The 27,697-nt window shown below is 57.8% G+C and overlaps 2 protein-coding genes across 8 annotated transcripts; one reads left to right on the top strand and one right to left on the bottom strand.

Annotated features, from left to right (window-relative positions):
• Positions 1–255: 255 nt before the first annotated feature.
• Positions 256–11,461, top strand: KIAA1614 (KIAA1614 ortholog). Of its 5 annotated transcripts, XM_052802345.1 has the most exons (12): positions 602–888; positions 1,824–1,847; positions 2,571–3,206; positions 3,835–3,898; positions 5,176–5,337; positions 6,078–7,333; positions 7,425–7,515; positions 8,201–8,441; positions 8,966–9,078; positions 9,246–9,430; positions 9,805–9,887; positions 11,232–11,461. In XM_052802345.1, exons 3-12 carry the CDS (start codon positions 2,576–2,578, stop codon positions 11,454–11,456), a joined length of 3,051 nt encoding a protein of 1,016 aa, XP_052658305.1. In that variant the 5' UTR covers positions 602–888; positions 1,824–1,847; positions 2,571–2,575; the 3' UTR covers positions 11,457–11,461. The 5 variants fall into 5 exon arrangements, with proteins under 5 accessions (XP_052658307.1, XP_052658305.1, XP_052658304.1 ...); XM_052802347.1 differs by lacking the exons at positions 602–888; positions 1,824–1,847 and adding an exon at positions 256–373; XM_052802344.1 differs by lacking the exon at positions 1,824–1,847.
• Positions 11,462–11,585: 124 nt separating this feature from the next.
• STX6 (syntaxin 6) lies at positions 11,586–26,343 on the bottom strand. Of its 3 annotated transcripts, none has more exons than XM_052802350.1 (8): positions 26,250–26,343; positions 23,658–23,838; positions 22,969–23,052; positions 21,120–21,182; positions 18,768–18,890; positions 17,334–17,440; positions 15,625–15,719; positions 11,586–13,963 (listed from the first exon to the last, which is right to left on the bottom strand). In XM_052802350.1, the coding sequence occupies exons 1-8, from the start codon at positions 26,282–26,284 to the stop codon at positions 13,887–13,889; spliced, it is 765 nt and encodes a 254-aa protein (XP_052658310.1). In that variant the 5' UTR covers positions 26,285–26,343; the 3' UTR covers positions 11,586–13,886. The 3 variants fall into 3 exon arrangements, with proteins under 3 accessions (XP_052658310.1, XP_052658312.1, XP_052658313.1); XM_052802352.1 differs by having other exon boundaries at positions 22,969–23,063; positions 23,669–23,838; XM_052802353.1 differs by lacking the exons at positions 22,969–23,052; positions 23,658–23,838; positions 26,250–26,343 and adding an exon at positions 22,327–22,349.
• Between the last annotated feature and the right edge of the window lie 1,354 nt (positions 26,344–27,697).

The raw sequence follows: 27,697 nt of genomic DNA, 5'->3' as shown, positions 1-27,697 counted from the left end.
CTGGTCCAAGGTGTTGGCCTGCTTGCACAGTGGGTGACCAGAGGCTGAGCAGCCCAACTCTGGGTTGTCTGGGGTCTGTGCTTTCATTTTGCTCTCTTAAATCTCTTCATCGTCTCTTGCAATCAATCTTCTTCCAGAAGAGAGCCCCACGCCTTGAAATCGCTCTAAGCCTGTTGCTGCTCATGCCAGCCGTTTCCCAGAGGTTTAATCCTGGCTGCAGCTCCCTGCCTGTGGCAGGAGCCTGGCTGTCCTTGCTTTGGCACCTCACTGGCCGGTTTGTCCCCAGCTTGATGGGGACAACATCTCCCAGGCACGTTTTACCTCCCCAGCCTGGGGCAGAGGAGCTGGGATCCCTCTCTGGGACGGTGTGGAGGTAAGGATGGCTCCGGGCATTGCAGGGGAGGTCGGACCCCAGGGCTGGGCTACAGGGCGAGGAGGGTCTCTCTGCCCTGGGGTCTTCCACCCAAACCTGCCAGTGGTCCCCTCTTGCCTGGGAGCAGCCGGGGGGAGATGCTCGGTCTGTCCCCCATGGAGCAAGGAGTCGTCTCCGCTGCCCACTGTGAGTACAGCCAGCCCCATGGGGAAGGAAGCCTTAGGGCTCAGTTTTGGCCATGATGAGGGCCCTGGGACCACTGGGGTGGCAGGGGATGTTTTAAGAAGATAAAAGTGATTTCTTGCTGCTCGTGCTGGCAGGGGCTGGCGTGGCTGGAGCCGGGAGGATTAAAACAATTTCATAATCCTGGTGATTTCCTTTTGATCGGGATTATGAAACCAATCACGAATATCAAAAGCTGCAGCTTAAAGCGGCAGCCGGAGCGGGGCTGGGATGTCTGTGGCCCCCACGGCACCCCTCCTGCCCCCCGAGGACAGCAGCCCCCACACCTCCAGGTAAGCGCTGCCCACCCGGGACCCTCATCCTGCGTGATGAGTTTTGTGGGGTCTCCGGGGAGGAAGGCAGGGGCTTTTGGTGTGTGGGGAGCGGGTGGCTCCGCAGGGTGCGTGTTGCATGCTGGGTTTAAGGGTGATGATATGTGGATGCACCAAGCTCGGCTCCCACCATCCTTCTGCCCGAAGATGCTGGGTTGGTCCCGGCTTGCCGGGGAGTCCGGGCAGGATTTGGCCTCCGGGAAAGCAGGAATAATTAGCAGGTCTTTAAGCGTGTGATGTTCACAGGAGGGTGCCTAGTCTGAAGGCTGTTAGAGACGACACCCCCCACCCACCCCCACCCCTCTCCATCCTTTTTGGGCCTCCTGAAGCCCCAGCCACTGGTGCGGGGCAGACCCCTCCGGCACTCAGCACCCCGGGGTGAGGTGCCCCCCCGGCAGGCCCGGGGAGGTGGGCTGGCTTCGCTCCCCGCTCGCCTCCCAAACCCGCAGCCCAGACAAAGGACATTCCTGAGAGCCGGCCAAGGCAGACGGGCTTCCCTCTGTCCCGGCACGGGGTTTTTGGGTTCCCCCCTCCTGCAGGGTCCCCTCCGTCTCTCCCACGCTCGGAAAGCGCCGTGGCCGCGGTGGCGTTGCCATTTGGGACCACCCGCCAGCCGGCATGGGGGCAGGCGATTCGGCTTGGGGGCTGGGGCAGGATTTGGCCGGGTGCCCCGGCGTGGGGTGTGCGCGTTTTGGGGGCGTGCAGAGGAGGAGGAGGAGGAGGAGGCTGGGGCGGGAGGCAGGGCCGGCCATGGCCCCACAGCCCAGCCAAGCAGCTGAGCTCGGGCTCGGCTGAAGGGGCTGGGATTTGCTGGTTTGTCCTTTTTTTTTTTTTAATTTTTTTTTTTTCCTCCCCTGCTTCCTTCCCTTCTTCCGCCTTCTTCTCCCTCTTCCTAGCCCTCTCCCGATGCTGCTCCAGGGGTAAGGACAGCCCTCGCCTCCCGCCTGCAGCCCTCTCCCACTGCCGCTCTACTCCGGGGCAGCGAGGGGCTGCGGTGAGCCGGGGGGCTGATGGGGCCCGGGTGGGTGTCCCGGGGATGCTCCTGCAGCCCTGGCCATGAGGGAGGCTCCTCCAGGGGTACCAGCGGGGACGGGATGCTCCTGGTGGGGTGCAGGGGGGTGGTGGTACCTGGGTGCCACCGGGAGCATGAGGCCGGAGCAGGACGAGCGACACGTGTGACCCTGGGGGCTGGGGTGGAGCAGGGGGCTGGTGTGTGTGTGGTGGCACCTTTGGCGAGTTGCAGCCGTGAGGGCTTTCTGCCCTGGGGAGTTTTGGGGCCTTGATTTGGCTCAGAAACTGCCGGTTCCCTCCAGGACATCTTGCTGGGTGCTCCAGGGCACCTGAAACAGCACAGGCAGGCACCCGCGCTCCTGCTCAGCCCCCAGCTGCCTGATTTGGGGAACCACCGCTCCCCCATTCCCCCCGCTCCAGAGAGATGCTGGTACAGTGTCAGTGCTCTGGGTTGGGTGGGTGGCCTCATGCTGTGCCATGTCCCTGTCCTCTTCTCCACAGTGGCGCATGTGTTTGTCCCCGGGCACAAACATCACTGTGTCTGCTGTCTGCAGAGCCTGGGGCAGTGCTGGGGAGGAGGGTGAGGGCAACGAGGGGGGTCACTCACCGTCCCCTGGGTTTTCTCCCCGCAGGGCAGATGGAAGGGGGCTCTCCCGCTGAGACGCGGCGGGTGCCGCGGCCCCCCAAGCAGCACGGCCAGAGCGGCGGCCGAACCCCTGCGCTGCCGGAGCACCCTGAGGCCGCCCGTGGCCCCCACGCCATCCTGGAGAGCAAGGTGAAGGCGCTGAAGGAGAAGCGGGGGGGTGGCCGGCCGGGGACCCCCGCGGCCGCCCCCGAGCGCGTCTCACCCAAGAAGCCCCGGCCCCGGCGGGGGAAGCCGGGATCGGACGTGGCGGCGTTGGAGCCGCGGGCTCAGCTCCGCACCTACCTGACAGACGGGCTGCTGGATGGTGGGGAGCCTGTGGCCGGTGGCCCCCAAGCCCCGGCACCCCACGCCGGCACCCCGGGGCTCTGGCAGGTGCCGGCACCCAAGGGAGAAGTGCCGGGAGGCACCGAGCTCCCCTGGGACGAGGGCAGTGGGTCTTGCGGCTCTGCCTCCCCCCACGAGAGACCCCCCCTGGAAGAAGAGGCACGAACCCCACCGCAGGACGAGGGGGGTCCCTCTGTGTCCCCCACCACAGCAGAGGGCTGGGAGAGGCTCTCGCTGGCCGAGAGGGTGGAGAGGAACCGGCAGCTGCTGCAGGAGGTGCTGGGCCTCGCCGCGCCCGGTGCGTATTTCAGGCAGGTGGTGGCCGTTTCGGTAGAGCCAGGGGGAGTGGGAAGGAAAAGCTTTGAGGCGAAAGGGGGTCCTCGGTGCCGTCCTCCAGCTTCCCGCAGCTCTGTGCTGCTTCACACCCCAGGGCTGCCCCGTTCCCTGCAGGTGCTGCATCCCCTTCGCCGGCAGCTGTAGCAGATGCCCTCAAACAAAATGGGGCCCTTACTTCTTCACCGGGATGCTCTGGGTGCTGCCGGTCCCCTCCAGCGTCCTGGTGAGGAATTTCACTGCTAAAAGCAAGAGCAAGAAACCGCTTTCTGGGGCACTCGAGGTCTGCAGCCGTCATCTTCCCTTTGCAAGCTGCTGCCAGAAAAGGGAATTAATTTCTCCTTTGAAAACGTCTGTCCTAACAACCCCGCGGTCCCCATCCCCGCGGGCACACCCCACGCCGGCTGCTGTTGCCCCATATCCCGCTCCTCTGGGGCCTCTCCAGAGCTGAGTGGTTGGGAGAGCCCCGAAAAGGGTGTGGGTTAGGACAGGCTGAGCTGGGGGGCTGGGGGTACGAGGGGTGCTATCGAGGGGGACCAGGGTGGGGGCCGCAGTCCAACCAGGCTGACGCCTTTCCCTGTCCTGCGTTTCAGAGGTGCCGGTGAGCGATGGGGACTGGGACTCAGGGGTCTCGCTGCAGGATGCCGAGGGCTGCAGGTAGGTCAGTCCCAGCATGGCAGAGACGGACAATTCCCTTTTTTTCCCTCCCCAGTCTTGTATTTTAAATGCACCCCATCAAGCAGCGCTGGGGCTCGGCAGGGCTCCGGGGAAGGGCTGTGGGGGCAGACCCCAGCGTGGCAGCCAGCGGGGGGGAGCGTGGACGGGCTCTGGTGATGCTTCGGTGCAAGCTGGGCAGGAGGGTCAGGCCAAGCCAGGTGTCCATGTCGTGTTTGGGCATGGTGGGGGGGGTCCCCGCCAGCACCCCAGGGCGGGAAGGGAGCTGGGGAAGAAGACGGGAGAGAAATTTGCTCCAGGTGCTTAAGAGGATCGAGGTGGCAGGCGTGTGTAATCTTGTTGGACTAATGATAAACCCCAGAGGTATGGACTAAAAATACAGAGGTGGGATGGGCAGGTGAGCTGGGTGGCGGTGTGCGGGCTGGGGGCTGCGTGGGGGCTGCAAGTGAGTGGGGAAGACCCCCCTGTACTGTGGTTACTGGTTCTGCTCTGCTCTGGTGGCTGGGGTTGACCGGTGACGGCCGGGTGCAAGGCAGAGCCGGGGATGCTGCACTCCCCGTGAGCAGGGGCAGCCAAAACCTGGGGGGGGCCTGGACCCCCCATAGTGCTGCACAGAGGGCTTTCCTGGGAGCTGGCGTGCGCCCACCCTCCTGCCGTGAAGAGGTTAAGGCCAGGCTCCCCGAAGTGACTGCCTGAGCTGATTATTTTAATCAGGGGGATTAGGGCCATGGCCAACAGGGAAGGCAGCGCTGGAGCGGGGCTGTGCCCTCCCGTAGCTGACGGATCCCCCAACCCTGCAGCCGGCAGGGCAGGGGGGCCAGGGGGTGCCAGGGAAGACCGCCGGCAAGGAAGGGAAGGCAGCCGGGTCAGGGGCTTGTCCCAAACCTACCTGCATTCACAACGTTGTGGGATTTACACCAGTGGGGATTGGAGGCAATGCCTGCCTCAGTTTCCCCATCCACCTCTGGGATGCTCATGGTGCAAAGCGCTGCCTCGGCTGAGCCGGTGCCCGAGCTGTGTCGGTGCTGAGCCTCCCCCAAAGCATCACCGGTGTGGGGTGCGACCCCCCCCTCCTTCTGCCTGGCACCGTGGGGTAGAGGGGGCTCCCACCTGGCTATCCCCCGGCGTGGCAGCCAGCCCATCCGTGAATGGAGGCCGGGCCCCGTTTTCTCTGGGCAGAGCAGCATCGTCGTCACTGTTAAACCACGTCTAATCCCTGTTATTTTTTCCTAATCCCCCTCCCCGCTGCGGGGCCGCAGGGCCTTTGTCCCCAGGCAGGAGCTAGAGCTGAGCCCGCGGCACGAGCAGGCCAAGCAGCTGCTGCAGCGCGCCCGCATGAAGGCTCGGACGAACCCCCTCCGCGCCAGCCACGACATCCTCCTCCTCACCGCTGCCGCCACCGCCGCCGTCCCGCACCCCAGGTCAGTGCCGGCCCTGTGGGCCGCATCCTGCCCCCCCCCCGCCCCGTACCCTGCCCCTATGGTGCTCTCAGGGGCGCATCTGGATTTGGTGCACATGCAAAGCGTGCAAGCGTGTGTGCGGAGCGTGCGCGTGCATGCAGGCACGGGCGCGTTGCAGAGCGTGCACCCATGTGCGCAGAGCCAGGGTCCGACCTGCTGCATGCATGCGTGCAGCCTCGTACCCTCGCGTGAGCAGCTCTCTGCTGGCAGGAGCATCCCCCTGCCTGGGTATGCCTGAAGTCTTTGCAACATAATATTTGGGGCGGAGGCGTGTTTAACTGTGTTCTACGGCAATGTGGAGGCATTAAGGGTGTGGCATTTCCCAGCTGATGGGGAGCACCTCTCCGGGGAAGGCTGGCTGCTGGAAGGCTGTACCAAAGCCGCGGTTCGCCGTGTGTGCCGGGTCATGTGCAAGTCGGTGTTCCCGGCCCGATTAACCTCGCGCTTCGGTGCCGGGCAAAGGCGATGGAGGTCGGGCTGTGGCAGCAGGGTATTGCCGCAGCCTCTTGTGATTTCAGCTTCAGGCAGCCTGGGCAGAGGGCTGGAGGGGAGCAGGGCTGTATGCCGCGGTGGAGCAGTGGGTGGACTTTCCTCCTGCCCCATCTTCTGCCCTGGGTTTTCCCCTTCCTGCCTTGCTTTTCTGAGGGAGCCGAGCAGCCCTCGCAGCTCGTCTGTGTCCATCTGTCTGTCCCCCATGTCAGGGAGCCCAGCGGGAGGCCCAGCATCACCCCGCGGGACGGCGGGAGCCTGAGCGACTCGTCAAGCGGGGAGTCGAGCTGCGGGCGGCCGCAGCGGCCCCGGGGACCTTCTCCGTCCCGTGTCCGCTTCGAGGACGAGTCGGCCCGCGACGCTGAGGTGCGGTACCTGGAGCGGCTGCAGCTGCGGCACCGGCGGGCGCTGGGCTCGGTGCTCTCCTCAACAGAGCTGGCTGGCGGCGGGCAGCCGGGGGACAGGGCTGGCCAGCCCAAAGCCCAGAGCGGTGACCTCGTGGTCGGGGGCAAGTGCAGCGCCTGCGGCTCCTTCCTCGGTGGTGCTGCCGCCGCCAGCCGGGGCACGGACACGCCGGCAGCCACCGACGCAGCTGAAAGTAGCCCTGCGGCACAAGGAAGCATCCCAGGGGATAGCGGGGCGTCAAGCGCTGCCCAGCCGGAGCCCAAAACCAGGGCTCTGGGCCCCCGGGGGTCCCCACTGTGGATCCTCCCCTCCCGGCAGCGCATCCACACCGAGAAGATCAAGGAGACATACATCGGGGATGTCACCTACATCGACGAGGTGGACTCGGCCCTGGAGAGCACTGACACTTCCGACGGCTGCCGGACGGACAGCGAGGAGGCAGGACCCCGCAGCCCCCACCCATGGGGGCACCGGGACCCCCAGGCTCGCGGGCACAAGGCCCCCCGTGCCGCCCCGCAGCCGGAGGTGAGGGCTGGGAAGGGGCCGTGCGCGGCCAGCGGTGGCCCCCGCGCAGAGGACGGGGGCTCGAGTGGTGCCACAAGCCGGACGGGGGCTGTTTGCCCCCCGCCGCTGGGGAGAGCCGGTAGCCGGGAGGACGTGGACCCCCACCAGCATTCGGGGGGCAGCAAGGGGGTGGGAAACACCGCTCATCCCCCGTGGCAGCCTAGCGAGCCCCTGGACTCCTCCTTGCAGCCGGCGGCCAGCACCCCCATGGTGGGCACCCACCTCCCGGCTCCCCCTCCCACCAAAAAGGCCTGCTCCCAGGTGCCTTGCAGGAAAGCCCTCTTCTCCGGTGGCAGCCGCCGGGCATCGAGCCAAGGAGCCCAGGGCCCAGAGCCTGATGGTGGGAGTGCTGCACCCCCTCAGCCCGGGGGCACGGTGGGGCCGGAGGAGCGGCGGGGTCCCTGCAGCCCCAGGTGGCTCCCGGGGAGCCCCCTCCGTGCCTTGTCCACCAACAACTGCAACAACACCCACGGGCAGGACACCCCGGGGACAGGCAGAGGTAAGAGACCCACGGACAGGGGTTCCCAGGGTTTGGGGGGGGGGGGGGGGGGGGTCCCTAATGAAGCGGGGTCGTGACTGTCTTGCTGCAGTTACAGGGGCATCGTCACACCCCACCACTGGCCCTGCACCCCAGGAGGCTGCTCATCCCCCCGGGGAAGCTGCCAGGAGCACGGCACACGGGTGAGTGAGAGCGAGGGGCTGCCAGCATCCTGCATCTGCGGTGGGAGCTGCATCCCTGAGCATCCCCCCGAGGCTTCCCGGTGGGACTCTTACCTTTTGGCACCAAAAACTTCCCAGAAACCACAATATGGGGGTGACATTTTGCATGTGTGTTCAAGTGGGTTTGGGGGAGCTGCATTGCACCCCGCATCTGGTTCCACCGAGAGTGTTGCAGCAAATGTGACGGTGGGTGACCTTGGAGGTGTTTAGTTCAGGTCTTCCATTTTGGGGAAAAGCAGCTGCTAAACGCTGACAACCCCAGGGCTGCCTTGGGGCTCATCAAACACGAACCCGCTGGACCTGTGCCCGGGCGCAGCGTGTCTCAACCTGGCAGGAGGGTTTAGAGGTGGTGCTGGGTCTTTCAAGCCCCTTGGCAGGATGCGATCCCTTCAGGCAGAGAGCAGGGGAGGTCTGAAAGGTGTTAAACCCCTGAAATTATGGGGAAAACGGTAGGGAGTCTTTCAGGTAGCTTTGGCTCATGAAGCTGTCCCTTGCACATGCTGGGTCACTGCTGCGGGGAGGCGGCTGCACCCCGATCTCACCGTGCATCCCGATTTCACTGTGCTGCAGCTCTCAAGGCTGTGAAGGCGGGTGCAAGATGCACCCCCAGCCCTGTGGCAGCTGCCGGTCTTGTTCCCCATTCCAGGCACGTGGTGGATGAGCATCGTCCCTCTCCATCCAGGGAGCTGGGGCGGCCAGCGAGCCGCAAGGGCAGCAGTGCTTCGGCGTCGGGGCTGAAGAAGCTCCTGTGCAGCCTGAGCCAGAGCACCAAGCAGCGCCTGGGCCGCTTCCGCTGCTACAGCATGGAGCAGCTCCCGGCCCCCGGCAGCACCCCCCCGGATGGCCCCGGCATGAAGAAGTCGCCTTCTCTGCAGTCCCTGCGGCTGGTGAGCCGAAATGTATCCCCCCTGCGAGGGGACCGGGGGTGCCACAGGAGGAGGGGTGCTGGGCTGGGGTGAAGCATTCCTGAGCATTGCTTTATGGCCCTGGGGGGTCCTGGGGGTGGTCCTGGGGGTGGGTTGTGTGGGTGCATGTGCCATCCCAAAGCTGCCAGGTTTGAAAAGCCTGGAGCTAAATGTGGAGTGGAAGGGGGAAAGAGGGAGTTGGAGGGTGGATGAAAGAGCAGATTTGGGGAGGGGAGGTAATTTGATTCGGGATCATGGCTCGTGTGTCCTAGCTAGCTGAGCAGTGAGGTGCCTCACCAAGAAACCCTGCTTCTTGGGTGGGTGTCCTGGCCTAGAGCAGGGCACAACAGCTTATCCCTCCTCAGCGGTGGTTTGGGGAGGGGTCCAGTGGGGGAACAAGGGGGTGAGGGATGCCCCCCGCTCCCTCAGCATGTCAGTGGGTGAAGGGCTGCGGTGCTGCACAATGTTGATGGTTGTCCCCATCTCAACCGCATGCTTTTCCTCAGGTATCACCCTTCTGCCAGCCCCAAAAAGCCGTCTCTGTCCAGAGCCTGCACCCCTTCCTGGGCAAGGCACCCCGCACCAGCGCCTACCTCCTGCCCCAGACTGCAGCCGACAGGTAGATGCCCAGGTGCTTCCGTGCCCAGTAAGGCTGTTTTGGGGTGCTCAGCCACACATGGCGGCTGGGTGCAGCCGCGGACCCCATCTCCTGGTCCCCAGCATCTTCCTGGGGTCCCTGCTTACCCCATCTTCCCTGTCCCCACCCCATCTTCCCTCTCCCTGCAGGAAGGGGGGCTCAGGGCCGCGGCGCTCACTGAGCGTGGAGGACATCGGGGTGCCCGGCCGGCTGCATGCGGTGGGGCGTGTGGTGGAGGTCTTCCCCGATGGAACCAGCCAGCTGGAGCTGCAGCGACCCCCCCATGGCGCCTTCGGGTTTTGCGTCACCTCTGGGCATGGCCGGCCTGACACAGGTACGGTGGGGTTGTCCCAAAGTGTCACACGAACCTTAGGGGAGGCACAGCATGGCCCCTCCATGGTGGCTCTTGTCCCATTCCAGGAGCGAGCTTGGGGACGGGTGGAGGGGGCTGCTCCATCCCCGCTGAACCCCAAAGGGATGTCAGTGGACAGGGGGATGCTATCGCGTGTGGCTTTGGCCATGCACAGTCCCATGTGTCCATCAGCCCTTGGCTTGGGGCATGCAGCCTGTCCCAAAAGCCATTTACAGTGAAGGTGTTGCTCTGCGTGGGCCCAGCGTGCAGCCCCCGGGCACCCCTGGGGGGGCACAGCCCCGGCCATAGGGTGCAGGATGGGGGGCCTCACCCGCCCACCCCGTCCCTCTCCACAGGTGTCTACGTGCAGGAGATGACGGACGCTGGCACGGCCAAGCTCTACGCGGGGCTCCTGGGCGTGGGGGACGAGATCCTGCAGGTCAATGGGGCGGCCGTCTCGGGGCTGGGGCTGGCCCGTATCCGTGAGCTGCTGCTCCAGGCGGACACCCTGTCCCTCCGCGTGCTCAGGCACCGACCAGCACCCCGGTAGCCCTGGCACAGCTCCCAGGAAGCCCGGTGGGAGGAGGATGACAACGTCCTGGGATGGTGTGGCATGGACCAAGCTGCCCCGCAGTGCCAGGACCCGCCCCACTCCGGTGCAGTACTTGGCTCCCCGCTGCGGTGGGGGCAGGCGGGTTTCCCAGTCTCCCCCAGGAGCCAGAGTGGGACCAAGGACCCCCCCACAGTGTCTAGAGTCTCCAGGAGCTGCCCCAAGTGTGGGGACGGGGACAGCCCAGCTGTGTCATCGAGCTAGCATGGGTCTGTCCTGCTGGGTACTGGGGTGGCCAGCGTGGGGATGGCCCATCCCTGCATCCCCAGGAGATGGGAGGATCCCTGCCACTGCTGAAAACCTGTGCCTACAGGCTGGTGGGTTTCTTTTAAATTATTTCAAACTGGAAAAAAAAAAAAAAAAAAAATCTAATCATGAAAGATGGTGCCCTGGGCTTGCGGGTGGCATGGAGGGGCTGGGGGGGGGGGGTGACAATTGGCCAGGGGGACAGGACATGCCCCAGCCCCAGGGTCATGGGGCTGCTGGTGGATGTGGGAGCTGGGGACAGGTCTAGGTGCTGGGGAGCGTGCGGGTGCCTTCATGTGGGGCTGAGCCCCTCAGGGCTGGTGTAACCACGGTGGGGACTTGTCTGGGGCACTGAACACATGTCCTGGCTGCAGGGTGGCATGGCGCATGGTCCTGGGACCGGCAGAGCTGGGATGCTGTCGGCTGAGAGCAGGAGGAGCTCTTTGGGGGCCCAAGGACCTGTTTGGTCTGTGGGGTGAGGAAATGGGGACAGGGCAGAAAGGGCATCCCTGGGGGACAATGCTCCCTGGAAAGCTGGGGGGGGGGTGTGTCCCCATTGCCACCCCCAGGCAGGCTGTTATGGGGGGGGCAGGGGGTTGTCTCTGGATAGGCTCAGGGTCTTTGCTGCCTGGTTTCCCATGGCCCAGTCACTCTAACAGCCACCTCCTGGACTGTGTTGTGGTGCTGGGGGGGCCTGGGGAGCTCAGCTGCCTGCAGTGCTGCTTCTTGAAGAGCAGAACACCCCCCCTTCCCTGCTCCTGTGAGCAGCATGGTGGGCTGGCAGGGGGGGAGCAGGGGGTGACAGGGCTGCTCTCCTCCTCCTGCCAGCACTGCTGGGACAGCGGTGGGGACGCGGCTGCAAGTATGCATCGCTAATGAGAGTGGTCTGCGCTCCTGCTGCTGATTTGGGGGTTTTGTTTTTTCCAGCCACGGAAGGGGAAACTCATGCCATGGCGTCGGGGCGGCTGCACAGGGACAAGCCTCTCCGGCAGGCGCCAAGGCCGGCAAGTGGAGGAGGCATGGCAGCAACAGCTGCCCTCTGCATGGTGGTGCCCCCACATCTGGGCAGCAGCTGCCTGCAGCATCCCCCACATCTGGGCAGCAGCCGTCCGCGGTGCAGAGGGGACCCCAGAAACTGCAGCAGCCACTTAAACCTTAAAAGCCAGGAGGGTGATGCCCAGCAGATGCTGGTGGGAGCTTTTCCTGCTACCCAGCACAGGGAGACACTCACCCCCACCCCCCAGCCTGTCCCCAAGCAAGGGTCACTGCCAGAATGACGGGTGATCTCTGCTGTGCCACACTGGGCAGCAGTAATGCATTTATTTAGTGTTAAAGGGAGGGGCACCAACAACAACAGAAAAAGCAAATGTATGCAGTAAAAGGGACCAAAGACAGTTTGGTGGCTTGTGGTGATGCCAGCAGCTGGGCCACCCTCCGGCAGTACGCCAGACTAATGAAGGAATGGTCCTGCATGGAACACCGGGAGTTGCTCCCAGAGGATGCACGACCACGCCGAAAACAACGTGGGGATTGGAGGTGTGCAAATACCGGCCAACGGCGAGCCCCGCTCGCTGGTCGGACTTGCACTCCCAGGAACCTGCTCTTGGAGAGGTATGAAGCCCAAGGAGCCACGCAGACACTGCGATAGCGAGCCTTGGAAAGGAGACACCCCGTGTATTTCTTGCAGCATAACCAAAAGAAACGAGGTGCTCTGCAAGGATAAAGAGCAACTGCTGAAATAATTAGTGCGGGTTGGAGCTCAGGGCATGTGTGCGTTAATGATGAGAGCAGGCGCAGCAGGGCAGCTCTGTCTTGCCCCCCCTCAAGTCTGGTGGCCAGCTGCGGAAGGCACAGTGCTGCTGGCTGTCAGTGCCCGGCACCTGCAGAGGGGACAGGGGGGATCACGCAGCTGCTTGGAGGGAGCCACAAACCCACTGGGGAGGAGTCTTCAGTCCAGGCTAAGCATCCGGGAGGTAAAGCCGTCTGATGGTAAACTTCCCGCTCAGAGAGTATGACTTTTGGGGGCCAATTTGCAATTTCAGCAGAAGTCTTAGCGTCAGCACCAATTAAATTCCTCCCCCAGCCCCATCTGAGACCCAGATGGGAGGCGTAAGCCAGCCTGTCCCAAGTCTTCTGGTGTTTGCAACATAAATATGGGAACAAACTTTAGTAAGAAATCATTTTTGCTTTCCTGAAGAGTCACCCCATATCCTGCAATCGGGGTTTGCAGCATGAAAGCCCTGTCTGTGTCTCTCCCCAGTGATTCTGCCAGGGTGGGCTTTCTTCACCACATTTTGCTATCGACCACCTGGCAAACTCCTAATTCACTGTACAAGGGAGACAACTAGGCTTATCTGACACTGCCGAGACAACTCGAGTGACGAACAACTCAAAGGTAACAAAAGGACTGGGAAGTCATACAGAAACATGACCTAGCTTTGAATCTCCTTCCTGCCCTTTGGTTGCTTACAACAGAGATGTCCAAAAAACAGCAGTTGGGAAAAATTAAGACATCCTATTTACAAGTTCATATGCACTTGAAATACATAATTGAGCCCCATTCCTCTGATAATGCATGTCGCGCACCCGCAGAGAGAATGTGGCTCAAATGGTCATCAAAAAAATCTTTAAAGTTTTTTTTTCTTAAAAAAAATAAGTTATTTTAGACCTGACAAATCACTTGCCAAAGGGAAGCAGCTGTTAAACAGAAGCAGTTACTCAGTTATACAAGAGCAAAGAAAGCATCAGTCAATGAGCTTTAGAGGCTTGTATAACAAAGGAGGCAATTTTAAAAGCTTTAAGAAACTCACTCTGGCTAATGGTTGTTTGCCAGCTCTCGGTGTGCATCAACCCAAGTTTAAAGCTCTAGGGTTTCTAGTCGCACCCGACCAACCGATGGCAGGACACTACACCCTACGCCTCACCTGCGTGTAAGCTTCTGCCAAGGGGTGGTGGATGTGAATGCTTTGCTGCAGACTCACCATGCTATCTCGGCAGTAAGTTGGCAGCACAGAGCCGGCTCACGGGAGGAAGGCAGCATGGGGCAGGGGGAGTTCGGCCAGGGCTCCCCTCCCTCGCCGTGGCTGCGTGGGTTTTCATGCCACCGTTCCTCCCGGTAATGCTTTTGGCTGGCAAGCACCCATGGGCTGGCGATGTGGTTTGTAATGCTCAGTGAAATAATTAATTCCTCCCCCACCCCATCCCGTCCTCCCCAGGGCTTGCTGCTCTGTGTCTGCATCCGACTGCAGGCGGCTCGGGACCGCTGCAACCGGCTCCTACCTGCACAGGGTGGAAGCGCAGGGGCCAAGTCCCCCTCCAGCTGCCTAGGTCCAGACCTGGAGCCCAGGTCCAGATCACACCGCACCAGGGGAGGAGGCAGCTCCAGTCCTCCACCCCCTCTCCCTGGGGACAGGTGAGACGCCAGCGGAGCCGAGCTGTGGTCCTCAGAGGAGAATGGCGAGAGCTGGGTGCGGGTTTTCTTGCTGGGGATCTCTGTGGGCGGACGGAAACGGTGAGAGTTTCATTTCCCCATGCTACGGGGGCAAGGGGGCGGGGAGGGGGCGTCTGAAGAAGTTCAGTCCATCACAGGACGAAAAACAGGATGAGCACCACCAGCAAGATGACGAAGAGGACAATAATTGCACACCACTGCCGTCGATCTGGAAGGAAAAGGAAGCGTCAGCCTTCCTGCTTTAACGGGGAAGGAAAATCAGGGGAGAGCTTTTCTTCGCTGTACTGCTAGGAGCCCAATTTAAGCTTAAAGAAGCCATAAAAAGCCAAAGCAGTGGCTCCTTTGGCAGCATGCCCCACTGCAGCCCATGGGGCAACAGTGTTTCTCCTCCAGTATACATCCATTTTTGGGGACAGCTGTGGGAATTTTGAGGCTTCTCTGCAACCAAGTTCAAACAGATTTGATTAAGCCAGTTCGAAAGCAACCAGAAGGAACAAGTAGAGAGCTGCTGTGCATTGCTGCTCATTTGTGGAGTAACCTGTTTGCTAAAGGAACAAGAAGGGGTCTGGTGAAAGCTGCTCAAAAGAGCTCTGCCAGGAAAAGCTTGTGGCAGCTCCCCTTAGGAGAGCGCCAGGAATGAGGTTTCCCCTGACGTCTTTACACCTTGCTGGCCCCGTGCACGGTCTGCAGAAGCTCAATGCTACATCGCCTCTGAGAGCTGCTATCTGTCCGTGGCCACGTCTGTGATGGCAGAGGGAAAGCCCCTGCTACACGATGGTGCAGCAGGGAAGACAGGGCTGCTGGCACCCCCCAACCTCTGGGCACAGCGGCAACCCCAGGAAGAGCCTTCCTGGTCAGCCCCGGCGCATGCTATGCCAGGGATAGCAGAAATGCTCTTTCACAACTCTCAGAAGCACTCTGCAATGATCAAAGCGTTTTTCCCAGAGGATAGGGGAGACATGCGAGGTTTGCCAGCGGTCATGCCACCACTGGGCTACTGGTGACCCAAAAGTGCACTGTCAGCACTCCAAATGGTCTCTCTAGGGCTGTATTTCCACAACCTCATAAATCCCTTGGCCAGCCTAATCCTGCAGAGCAGGAACACTTCTCCTCCTGACTCGCTGCTGCCTCCACAAGCTACCTGAGCACTCATGGGAGAGGGGTAACGGAGGAAGCGACCGCCGGGCACGCTGCCAGGGCTCAGAGAGGCAAGCCGGCAGCGGGGGACTTCCCAGCAGGCACGCTGGGCTTCCTGTTTGCTCTGCCCGCGGCGCCCTGCCAGCCCACCGGCTTCAGGCACAGCCTTATAAGGACTTTTCTCATGGGTTCAGCCTCCCCTCCAGGACAGAAATCGCCTCTTTCCCCTGCCAGCTGAGAGATATATCTGACTGACAACAGGCCTGCAGGCCGGCAGGCGCCAGCAGCCCGGGGGCAGGTGGGATTTGGGAAGGGGCTTGCTGCAGGCAAGCGTTTGGTGCAGGGGAAGCCACACACAGTGGCAAGTGTTTTATGGCACCTTTAAAGCTTTTGTTCGGCAGGCAGCCCGGGAAACTGCAGCAGAGCAGGAGTCTGCAGAGCTTCCCCTCCTACCATCTAGAGGGGGATTTTCCCACCGCGGCAGCAGCAGCATAAATAGAAAGGCATCTGTAAATAAAACAAAGGCAAAGGACAGGCTGCAGAGCAGTGTCTGGGCAGGAGGAGCTGCAGGGCTTGGAAGTCTTCTCCCTCCTTCAAGCACCAAGAGTTGCTCCCTCCCCTCTGCTCGGGTCTGGGATGGCTATCAGTAGGTGGGAGCGTGTAGCGTCCCAGCTCGAAGATCCAAGGGCTTGTCTCCCTTTCCAGGACTGGATCCCACTTCCCTGGACCTACCGCTTGTCATGTGAGACACTTTGGCGAGCTTCTTCATGACGTTATCAAGCCGCGACTGAGTGCTGTCTAACTCATGGGAGAAGTCATCCAGCATCCTGGGGACAGAGAAGCATGACACTTGTCAGCAAGCAGCACATCCCATGTCCCTTCAGGATTTCTCAGTGCGCTCACATACACTGATCAAAACACTGATGTGATCAGTGTATCACACCTTGGCAGAGAAAATGAACACAGCCCCATCTCCTGAAAGCACTCAAGGCAGGCAAAAAAGCCTGCTGAAGCAGCAGCTCTGCTTTGGTGGAAAATGGGAGGTCATTTGGGACACCTGTTGGACTGGTCCCCCCTGCGTGTTCGTGGCTGAGCAATATGCACCCCTGCATGATAAGGAGTGGGGTTTTTCCTCTTTTTAAGAGGTAATTCTCATTTATAATGTGTGATTAGCAGAGCCTGGTTAGACAGATCTAATTGCCAGGTCAGGGCTTGCAGTTGAAGCTAAAATCTCGTTCCAGTCATGTATCAAGCAGGAATGAGATTTGCAATTGCTTTTAAGCTGCTTTTTAAGCTCTGCATAGAAGTTACCCCTCTACTTCCTCCACACAGCAACTGTAATGAATCTGAAAGCCTTCTTGAAGCTGTGCTTTGTCAATGCCAAGAACCCACTGAAGAGAAACAAGCACATCCAGCATCAAGGTACCAATCCAATCGTCTCCAGCCAGCGGGACTTTAAAGCTTAATACATTTAAAAGGACAGCCTCCTTCACTTGGAGTTCTAGGGCACTTGTTCAACCTTCATTCAGTGGGGAAAAAGAAAGTTGTAAAAAACTCATTGCAGTCGTTATCTGCTACTGTCTAGCAAGCACTGATGTCTTGCGTGATGATCTGGAAACAGAAACACCACACTGATCAGCTTCTGTGAGAGAAGACTCTCATGCTGCAAGACTTCATACAGGAGGTGGGTTTAAAGTTCCTCCTCTCCACCAAAGACAATATCACTTCACAAGGGACATAGTCCTCCAGACTCCTATCAGCCAAATAAGGAGGGTTTTTAGACACGAACCCTTCAAGCCTCTCTGGAAGTGGTAGCTGTTAGCCTGCATAACTGGAAACTTTATGCACTTGTTTGCAAAGGACAAGAACTGAGAAAGGAATCTAATTTATATGTAAATGATGGATGCAAATTACTTTGTGAGCTACCCTTTAACCCTTTGCGCGGGTGAGGGTTATTTTTAGCTTTAACTATGAATAGCAGCTCTGTGCTGCATGTTTCAGAGCGGCAAGGCAGAGCTGAGAACTCCCAGGTCAAGCAGTTATCCAGGGGCAGCACAAAACCCTGTGGAGTGGGAAAGCACCCGGTATCCCCATTACACAGCACCTCCCTCCCTCATCTGTTTGGTACTGCTGGCTGCCTGAAGCCAAGGAGCTAACTGTGTGCCTTAGGGAGATTATGTAAAAAGCAGAGAGAAGAAAGTCTAAGCTAAGTCTTCCTTAGGTGCAGGCTTTCAAACAAATGAGACCGCAGTTGGATCCTTACAGGCTGCAGTAAGAAATGCTTTCCACTACCTAAAATCAAAGGCTGGCTACGAGAGACTGCCTGAGGGACTAATAAATTCAAGGCCCTAACAGGGGCAAAGATGTGTGCAAGGACCTCCAGCTGTGTTGCAGCCAGCCCCATACCCCACTGGGTTTTCAGCACTGTGTCTCACACTTACACTGCTTGCTCCTCCAGCTCCCCGCCAATGCGCTGGGACATGTTCTTCAGCACCCCAATGCTGCCAGAGACCAGCTCCAACTGCTCATCTTGCTGCTCCACAATCAACTGGGGCCAGAGAGAAGGGAAATGGGCAATTACAGGTCTGCCGCCTGCAGCTGGGTCGGAGCCAGCTGATCTGGTGGACAGACACTCACTGCTCAGCCAACATCAGCTGCGGGGCCTGGGCACAGACCTTAGCCACCAGGAATGAGGACCAAATTCCTAAGAAATGCCGGAGAAGTGACAGCCGCAGGAAAGCCTCCCTGGCATGGCATCCCCACAGCACAGCAGGCTGCAGTCTCCTGATATCCCTGCAAATGCAGCCTCAGCTCAGCCATGCCCCCTGCTTTCCCTGCTGCACCCACCGCTAAAGCAACTCTTCAAAGTCACAGGGACCGGTCATCAAAATCTCCGCAAGCCCCTCTGCCCGCAGTGGGTACAGCAGCGGTCACCAGGGAGCCACACTGATGCTGTGCCTGGGAAATGCAACCTGGAACATGCTGCAGCTAAAAAGGGGTTAATGCAAGTAAAAGGCTGTTGCAGCTTCTACAGCTAAAAATAGCAAGCCTGGCTCTCAATGTGCCAAAGGAATAGGTCTGCTGATGTTTTAAGTCATTTTCAGGGCACAGTCACACTAAGGATTAGGTTTACCCTAGTTACCTATTTCTGAATCTATTTATCTTCTTAGAGTCACTAGGTAAAAATCGTCTGAAAGCTGGGGCGGCGTCATGGGTCAGGAGCTTTAGCAGAGTTTGCCACCTCTGAGAAGCTGCCTGTTTAAAGGCCTGTGTTTGGGTGGGCTGCTGCACGTGGGTCTGCATGCTGCCCGGGCACTTCTCCAGACAAAATCCCTCAGCGGCGGGGAAGCACCTCGCCAGGGGTTCTCGCAAAGAACCTTGCACAGGCTTTCTCACGAATCTCATGTTGACAAAGGCAGGAAAAGGAAGCAGGCACGTGCTCCTGCTCCTAGGTTGTTCTGATGAAGATGCACACAAACACCAGCAAACATCAGCTCATTTTTTAACCAGGGGAAGCTGCATAAGAGGCTTTTTTCTGTTTGCAATGTTTCTACTCTTCCAAGGATTTCAGCAATCCTTGCAGTATTAAAGCTTAGCGTGCTACATCTTCCAGATCATGCTGTTTGCCTTCTGTACAAAGCAGAAGACCCAGGCCTCAAGGGTTAAAAACTCTGCGCCAAGATGCATCCAGAGCTGTGCTGTACAGGAAATGCATGCATAGGTATATGCTGCAAGCAAACAGCAAGGCTGTCAGGCTCCTGGATCCAGACCAGCCAAGGACTGGATTTTTTTTGGCTCTCGCAGCCCATACCTCACCCCCCTGCACCCATTTGGCAAGCAAAGCTATTTAGTCCACGTGGTGCCAGCTGCCTTACCTGTTGTTGAGCTTGCTGCTCCTCGATGAAGTGTGAATTTGCTAATTGCAGCTCCCGGTCCAGGCGGCTGTATTTGTCAGGTCCAGAGCTCCAACTCTGACTCCCACTTTCTCCCAGGAGTGCCTAAACAGATGCAGAGAGCCCTTAGCAACACCCTTGTGTCTGCTCACAGCCTGTCTACAGGGTGTAGCAGGAAGGTGGACGAGGCAATATTCCTGTACACACACATACAGCATCCTTTTCCTCCCGCTCTATTGCTACTCAGCCAGAGCGCTGTCATGAACTAAACAATGCACTACCAAAATGCCAGCCTGGGAAGTCTCTGCAGCCTGATATTGCAGATATACCTCTGGAGTGTGACCAACAGACGGTGTAAGCAGGAGGTCTGTGCAGCACAAAGGACTAGCAAAGGTCTGCTCAAGAGGCAGCACTGTGTGGCAGGACATGTAAACTGGGAAGTATCCAGATATACTGTGTTAACAGATGTATAGCTTGAACTGAACACTGTGCTACTAATGACAGGGACTTAAGAAGGTCTGGATAAAGTACTTAACCAGTTGAGCTGACGGTAAAACAGTGCAATGTATAACCACAGCAGTGTTATATGCTCATGTTCTTTGATTCAGGCTACCTGTTCCTCCAGCATACTGTTTAGTTGCCAGCATACAAGATTAGACTTGCTACCTGCTTTACAACCTGAAGAGAGAAGCTTGTGCAAAGCCACGAGAGATGTGGCTTTCCAGCTGAGTAAGTCTGGTCCCTGGAAGGGGTATAACATGAGCGACAGATGCTGGAGAATGAATGTGGCCTGCAGGTGAGGAGCTGCACCCTGCAGCACTACATGTGGGCTAGGGAGCTCTGTCCGCCAGTATGGAAGCAAGTCCGACTTGTAACGAGACCGCCTCGCAGCTTCTGGTCGTGGGCAGGAGGGGACAACCAAGTATTTGTGAAGAACAGCATGACAATGACAAGGCTGCGCCGGCAGGCTAAAACCAAGACTGTCTCTATGATTCATCTGCCTTACAAGGTTCAAGGAGGTGTGAGGAAAGCCAATGGACCGACCATGCAGGAAGCCAGCAGGACATCTGGCTTTGCCCCTGAGACAATGAGCAAGCTCCTGGTTCTCTCCAGTTCGTGGCAAGCACAGCTACCGCTTATTTAATGCAGTGCACTAGTTTTGCTGCAGCTTCAATAGAAAGGCCTCTGTTTGCTAGCCTTAGCCTGTGAGGGTCAGGTTGTTGCCAGTGAGCCTCTCAGACATGCTGGAAAAGCTGCTGCAGCCCAGTGCAGCACAAGCTTCACAGTATGGAGGGAAGGCGAGGGGCTGGGGAAGGGAAAGGAAGACGGCAAGGGGAAGTCAGTTTTCCTGACCAGATGTCACCACACAAGCTGGGCCATATGGTCTCCTGCAGCTAGCAGGAACTTCACGCAAAGGAAAGCAGCAAAACACAGAGACAGCTACAGACTTTTCTGAGCAAGGCTGTAAAGGACTTTGCTTCTTCAAGTGTTTGCCAAGCACGTCAGTTAACCCTGTAACAAGCTCAGGAATCAGCTCTGTGCTTCTCAGTAGCTTGTTGCAGTTTGTCATTTATGCCACAAATGGTAAGACTGATGCAGTCAGGTAAGTTCCTTGTATGAAGTACACACCAACTTTTACTGAGGCAGCTCTGAGATCTCCTTACAGCCTCCCCGCCACCTGGGAAGGAGCACAAGCTGCATCTATTTCTATTCCTTAGATTACAAGTGCAGACAACCTGAGACTCCTTCCATCTTCTTACATGGCTAACTATTAAGAGAGGCAACTGCGTGAAAGGATATTGCAGCATCTCAGCTCCTAAATACAGCAGAGCACAGGATTACATTCACTGACATGGATTCTGAGTCTGTTCCCCCCGAGGAGGAGGGAGATTCCCCTTTCCGTGGGATGATGCAACACTGACAGTTGTACACAACCAGATCTGAAGACAGAGACAGATGGCGAGTGCTGACTTACTGCTTTGAGAGACAGGCTTGGAAAAGAGTGGCAGCAACATGCCTGCGAGAACCAGCTCTCGGTCAGCAAACAGACATGGTTCAAACACACAGCCTTGCTGCAGCATGCAAGGCCCTTCCCAGAAAAAAGATTTTTAAGGGGATGAACTACAGACAGTATATACTATAGTTACAGCTTTTATGCAGTTTTGATCAATGCTACACATTCTACCTTATGATGTGGGGCCTCAGAGTAAGTGAAAATGGAAGTTTCACCTAACACATACCTTAAGACAACAGCTGCTAGAGCTGATAAATCCTCCTCACTCCTTAAAGTACTAGCCACTGCATTCACTTAACTTGCCCGTTTCTGGTTCTCACCTGCCTGTTTTTTCTTTCAGCCAGTGCTTGCATGGAGGAGTTTGACATCTGATCCTTCATTTCCTGTTTGTTCAACAAAAGAAGAAGTATGTGAGCATTGGATTTGAGGTGACAGGCAGTTTCAGGGTGCTACAGGGCTGTCTATACCCAGCAAGGCTTCTTTAGGGGGAGTGAGGGAAAGGAGATTTTCTTTGAAAATGTACAGTTTTGAAGAGTCTAGAAGGATACTGTAGAAAGCTTCAATGCAGTTTATCGTTTTAATAATATTAGAATCAGCAGCAATGGGGTATTTTGAAAATACTCCTTATTTACTACTCGTTTTGCTCTATTACAGCCAGAAGCACTTTGATTTGTATAATACTGAATGAATGTTCCCATTGATAGACTGTAAGGAAGAGTCATGTTCTTCAAGGTCTTGGAAGCCTGTAACCCGCTGCACTTTATTCCCAGTTGCATCTGGTTTTATATTGCATAGAATGAGATAGATTTCCTGTCCTGTGGCCATCCTCTCCAACTGTGCCTACGTTTTCTCTTTTATCAATTAAGTTTTGCTGCCGAGTTCGCTAGCCACAGAAGGATCCCCATCACAACGTAAAGTAGTCTAGTTTTTATAGGGTCAACTAGCAAGTAGTCAATACTATCTAGCAGGGGTTGATCCACCAGCACAGTTCTGATGTCACCAGAACATTTAGGTATGTTTTACAGTTCAGAGACGTGCAATACATCGCCTAAGAGCGCCAGATCCCACTCAGTTACTTCTCACCGGCTAATGCACACGCTGCTGTGCATCACGAATTTCCCCCTGCAAACTGGAAGTCAGCTGCATAATGCCACTAATGAATTTCATATAACAATAAGAGACGCTGCTCCAAAACCCATTAGCCAGCAGTTTTCAGTCGGGAAAAGAGGACCATAGAGTGGGCTTGCCTGATCCTGCCCGTTTGGGAGTGGACTACACTGAGGGCAAGGCAGTGAGCACATGCCTGCTACCCGGGGCCAGTGCGGTTTTGGGATCAGTTCCCAGGCAGCAAGCCTTAGGAACTGCATCCAGACTGAGGGACTGCAGGTAAGGTAACAAGCTTACTGCCAGCCACAGCAATGCATTTTGTGAAGGAGGAACATCAGAGTCACGAGGTGCAGCAGAAACTAAGCTACATGCAGTGTAGCTATTAATAGGGAGAAAACTTCCTAACTAGCATCTTGTTACCAGGCAGTGAAGCTTTTGGGAAGATGTTTCTTCTCTATTTATTACCACCAAGTTGTTAAAATCCTCCTTTTGCTTCTGAAGTGTGAGCTTAAACTAAAAAAAAAAAAATCTTCCCCAAGTTAAAAATAAATCTAGTGGTTGTTTGGACTATTTTGTAGTGGTAGGAAGTTGAAGTCACCACGTCAACAATGCTAGGCTTTAACCATCTGTCAGTGTTCAAAGTGGACTCTCTGTTTTTGAAAACTAGTGCTACAAAAGCACAGGACAGTCACGATTTCCTTCAACTCTGAAGGGAGGCTCCAGCCTCCCCTGCATCGCAGCGGGGTCCTTTACTCTTTCTTCCCAGTTTCTGTAGGTTCCCAGGCTCCCTGTTGCAACACAGGTGTGAAGGCTCAAAGGGGCAGCAGCAGCAAAGGTGGGTATGCCACGGGCTACCTGCACCCTTGCAGCCCCAAACCTGTCTGGGCAGCCCTAGGAGGGAGTGCATGGGGAAGAGGAGGAAGCCTGAGAGAGAGCAGGTAGTAGGTTTATTCTCTGCTCTCCACTTCAGCACAGAAACGGCCACAAGCTTTCCTTTTTTTAACCACCTAACCACTCACCCCTGCCTTCCCCACACTCCCACCCCAAGCCCATGTTCCTTACCCTGACCACCTGCCGTGTGCTCGTGATAAAGGCTTTCCTGATACCCAGCTCTGTTGCATCGAGGTTGAATTTCCGTGGGTTTGCCTCAACAATACGTGGGCAGCAAGTCAAGGAGTCCCCGTTAGCAGTGTTGGGTATGCAGACAGATACACAAACCCACAGCTTGCCGCATCAGGGGTCTACCAAGTGGCCATTGTGATGAGCCTTTTACCAAAATTTGACTAGCAAAGTACAAAACACTGGAGGAAAAAACAGGCACGGCAGGAACATCCTAGGCAGTACACGCACCAGTGTGACGTTTCTCTCTTGCATTTTTTTGGTTCTCTGATGCTGTGCAGCGCTTTCAGGAGCGTTCAGATGAACATGAGGGAAAAGGAGTATTTCTGGAAGCCAGCCTAAAGTATGACTGACTACGCAGAAATCCAAATTCATACAACACAATAGGCTTTCTAGAACAAAGCATCTTAGGATATACCTTGTCAAAAGGAACACAAAAAGGCAAAAGGAAAATCCTTTTGCTGAGCACATTTGGCTTCATTTCTCGTTTGCAGTTTGAGAAAAGCCAATGTAAATGCAAAATTCAATCCCAAATAGTCCTGATTTCTGCAAAAAGTAACTACTGGCAAGCACTGGTACTCAGCTATTTAGTACAACTTGGGAGCCGCACACCTCTACCTCCAAAGTACCACAGAAAGGATATTAATTGTTTCATCCAAGTCTTCCAGGTCCCACTCGATGCTCCGCAGATTGTTCCTGAGCTCATTAGTGGTCCAGTCGATTTCTTCTCTTGTGGCAATGGAGGGATCTTGCAAGAGCTCTGTCCACCTCTGGAAGAGCCCCTGGGCGGTGTTCACGGCTTTCTGCACCTCCCTGCAGCCAGGGTCATTAAAGAGAAGCAAAGGCATTATCATCAGTTGCTCTGCAGCAGTCACGCCAGGACAGCCCCGTGTCCAGCTGAGCAGGGAAGCACAACTTTCTCCCAAACATCTTTCCTTGAAACAATTTTTAGTTTATTTTTTAAAATAAGGATTTTGTAAAAAAAGGATTTGCCCTACCTGCTGGACCATGCCGTCTCTTGTTGGAGCACAAAGTGCTGAGCAGCAGCAACTTACAGGTCAGCTATTAATGAAGGGACCTATTTCTTTAGGGGAGGTTTCTGTCGAGTGTCACACAGGCAAGCCAGGGCAGAGCATCTGAACAATTTGGCAACTAATGTTTTACATTCCTCTCAACAGCTTTCCTCTGAAGACTCTTGACTACCTCTGTAAGATACCCCAAGGGCACACAGAGTTACAGGAACTGTCCCCACAATACAGCCAAGCAGACTGTTGAGTGCAGCACTGTTTATTTTAATTCAGCATTTAAAAAATACACAGCTCTACTACGCTAGCTTAGGGAACAGAAGTCTTTTCTGCTGCGCTAAGCTTTTTGGAGATGAGTGCATTCACAGCACGGGAAGGCAAGCTTTGCTGACAGCACTGAACACTGCTTTGATGGTTTGGGGCAAGCGGGTCTGCAAGTTCAGGTCACGGTCCACCACCGTGGTTATCTGTATTTACAAACTTTGCGGTCCCGAGCCATGAACTACTCCCCCAGGTTCATGGGAAGCTGGGACGAGGGACGCAGATGAGACCAGACTTTGCTGGTGTGAAAGGTGGCCACCACGAGCCTAAGAGCTTGCACACAGCATCCACGTAAGACACAGGTGTTTATCCCCAGTGAAGGAAAGCAGGTTATCAGTGGGGGAAGCCCAGGACAGATGAACTGAGCCTGCACCCTGCAGGGGTGCCAGGACCGCAGCTCTCTTTATGTTACGCTGTGGCCTGAAGTACTCAACCTTGCTGTCTAAGCTGCAGTCTCTCGGCACCCTGATGTGTGTCCCTCCTCGCACACCCACGGCTCCGAGTCTGCCACATCTAGTGCCCTAAAGTCAGCAGCCCACACTGAGGTTCTGGAGCTTCACTCCCTCCACCACTTGCTAGCAAAAGTCTTGGGGTTTTTTTTCCATCTGGGCATAGTTGGGGAAGTACCCACATACACACAAGCAGGAATTTAAAGCAGAGCTGGATGTCCTCCGATGGGAGGAATTATGAACTCCAGGAATGCAAACTGAACTCAACGTGGACGGCCTCCACCAGCCCCTTCCACCCCAACCTGCCAGGTAACAATTAATGCTGGGAGTGGCAGCACATCCCCTCTCCCCTCCCAGGCCTCCCCTGCACAGCACAGGAACCTCTCTGGAAAGTTTGACAGGACGTTTGCTCCCCACCCACAGCGACTGGTATTTTTTCCCCTTAGCACTGGTTCAACCTGGTAGAGTGATTCACCTTCCCTGGCTGCACCAGTATCCCTTCCCACACCTCCTGTGCTCACACAGCTTTCCCCACCGCTGCCCTATGAGCACCTCTGCTCCTCCTTGGTGCTGCTTCACTGTGATGTGGGGCTGGCGACCACCCCGCAGCAGAAACCGAAGCTGGCCCCCGGGTGGTTTTTAGAAACTAAGGTGCTTTCACTGTATTAATTACATTTTTCCTTTCTTCTTGCCTCGACCACCTTTGGTTTGCGTTTGCCTTTGTTCGGGCTCTTTGCTCGCTTCCTCTCATGGCTACCGTCCATGCTGCAGTTCCTTCCCCACCTTGGTCCCCGCTCCTCTCCATTTCTCTGCCTGGACACCACAGCCCTTGCCTCTTGGGGATGCCACCCACCAGCCCGCCAGGCCCCGGCGACATTTCCCAAGCCACTGCCACCGCGCTCCGACGGCGGGGACGTCCGGGCAGGCTGTCCCCAAGCTGGGCCAGCGTGCGAGGAGCCGCACCTGCAGCCAAGGCAGCTCTGCACCTCCCGGTTCGCCGCTCGCCCCTGTACCCCGGGGGTGGGAGGGGGGGTGCACCCACAAAGCTGGGGCTTCCTTGGAGCGGGGAGCCTTTCGTGCCGGGAGGCCCGGGCGCGGCCCGGCACCTGCCCGGCACGGCACAGCGCCTCGCCCCGGGGCCTTCCGCGCCCGCCCGTCGACGCCGGCCACCCCAGCTGGGCCCGGGGCCGCCCCAGATCCCCCCCTCAGCCGCAGATGGCGGGGGACGGAGGCGCCATTTTCCCTCGCCCCCGTCGCCTCCAGAGACCCCCAACCGCCGCTCCCCCCCCCCTCCCCGGGCCTCCTCTGCTGCGGGGCGGCCGTGCCCAGCTCCCCCCTGCAGCCGGGAACGGCCCCTGGCTCCCTCCCCGTCGTCGTCCCCCTCCCCAGCCCCCACGGCGCGGGGTGTCTCCCGAGGGACGGCGCTCACCCCTTCACCACGAAGAAGGGGTCCTCCATCGACATGGCGCTGCCGCCGCCGCCGCGCGCGCCCCGGCCGCCGCGCGCCGCCCGCCACGCCCCCCTCCCCCGCCTCGCCACGCCCCCTCTCCCCGCGTGCGCGTGCGCGCTGCACCGGTGGTGGGGGGGGGGGGGCGAGCGGCCTCCGGGAGGGGTGTGCTGCAGGGGTACGGGGCTTTCCCGGCTTTTCCGGAGGGCTTTTCCAAGGCCCGGGGAACCTCCGGCCCGCTGGGCCCCCGGGGAGCCCTTCAGCGCTCGGGGCACTATGTCCCTCTCGGCCCTTCGCCGGTCGGCTTCTCGGCACTGAGCGGGCACGTCCTGTGCGGGGCTGGGGCGACCGCCCCGTCCTGGCTGCCGGGCCAGGGTGCCTGGCAGGAGGGGCCCGGCCGGGCTGCGTTCCCACCCGGGCGGGAGGAAGAAGGGGAGAGCGACAGCCAGTCTGCTCTGCTCGCGCTACCCTTCCTGCCCCGGGAACGAACAGGCACCGCTTCCTTCCTCCTCCCTTCTGCGGGGCGAGAACAGCCCTTCGCCTCTTGGCTTTTGTCCGTCCCAGGGTGAGGAGCCCCTCTTCCTTCACCCACCCCCCTTAAATCTCTGGGCTCCTTAATAGACTCTCAGCTGCAAGCACAGGTAGCCCTGGGCTTAGAAAAGCTGGCAGGAGAGGAAGGGTGCCCGTGCAGTGCGAGGGGATGTTCCTGTATACCCACGGCTGAACTCCCACTGTGCAGCGCTCTGCGTGGGGGATGTCCCTGCGTTGCTCCCAGCGTGGGACAGGCAGGCGTGACGGTCGATTTTGCAAAAGCTTGGCCAGGAGTAATCGCCCAAATCTTTGCCCTCTTGACCAAAGTGCGTGTCCCTGCTTGCGCTTCCCGAATGTGGCTGTGGTCCAGCATCCCAAGCAAAGGCAGTGCCGGTTCCCTGAGGGAACAGGCACAAAACCCATTTGCAGAGATGCCTCCTCAGCATGTGAACTGGATACCTCATTTTTGCCATCGCAGCAGCTTTACTCATGAGTGTGGGGTGGGAAGGCTGTGGCACATGTAAAACCGGTTTCTGCAGTTTGCGGGGTGAGAAAGCCGCCTCCTGCTCCGGCCAGCCCCACGCCTTTGGAAGCTGCAGCTTGCCAGGTGTGGTGCAACAGGTGGCAGCTTTAGGGCTTGTGTTTGCCGGCCCTTCCTTGCTGTACCTTGGATGGCTTGTTTCCCACGCCGGCAGGTTTCGGGGGTCCCTGCCAAATGGGCTGTGCTGAGCACAGGGGGTTCCCTTCAGGAAAAAAATGGAGTGCCGAGGAGTCACTGGGCCAGTTTGCCTGTCCCTGTCCCCCAAAGTCCTTGTACTCCCCAAAACCTCACGATCCTCCCGTGATTTCCACCTGTGCTTCACACTCTTCAAGCTCCTGCCTCCCCCATTGCTGCCATT

Source organism: Harpia harpyja, chromosome 11 (assembly GCF_026419915.1).
Source record: "Harpia harpyja isolate bHarHar1 chromosome 11, bHarHar1 primary haplotype, whole genome shotgun sequence".
In the NCBI taxonomy this organism is placed as follows: Eukaryota; Metazoa; Chordata; class Aves; order Accipitriformes; family Accipitridae; genus Harpia; species Harpia harpyja.
The sequence above is the reverse complement of the archived record's forward strand: the minus strand, read 5'-3'. Positions and strand labels throughout refer to the sequence as shown.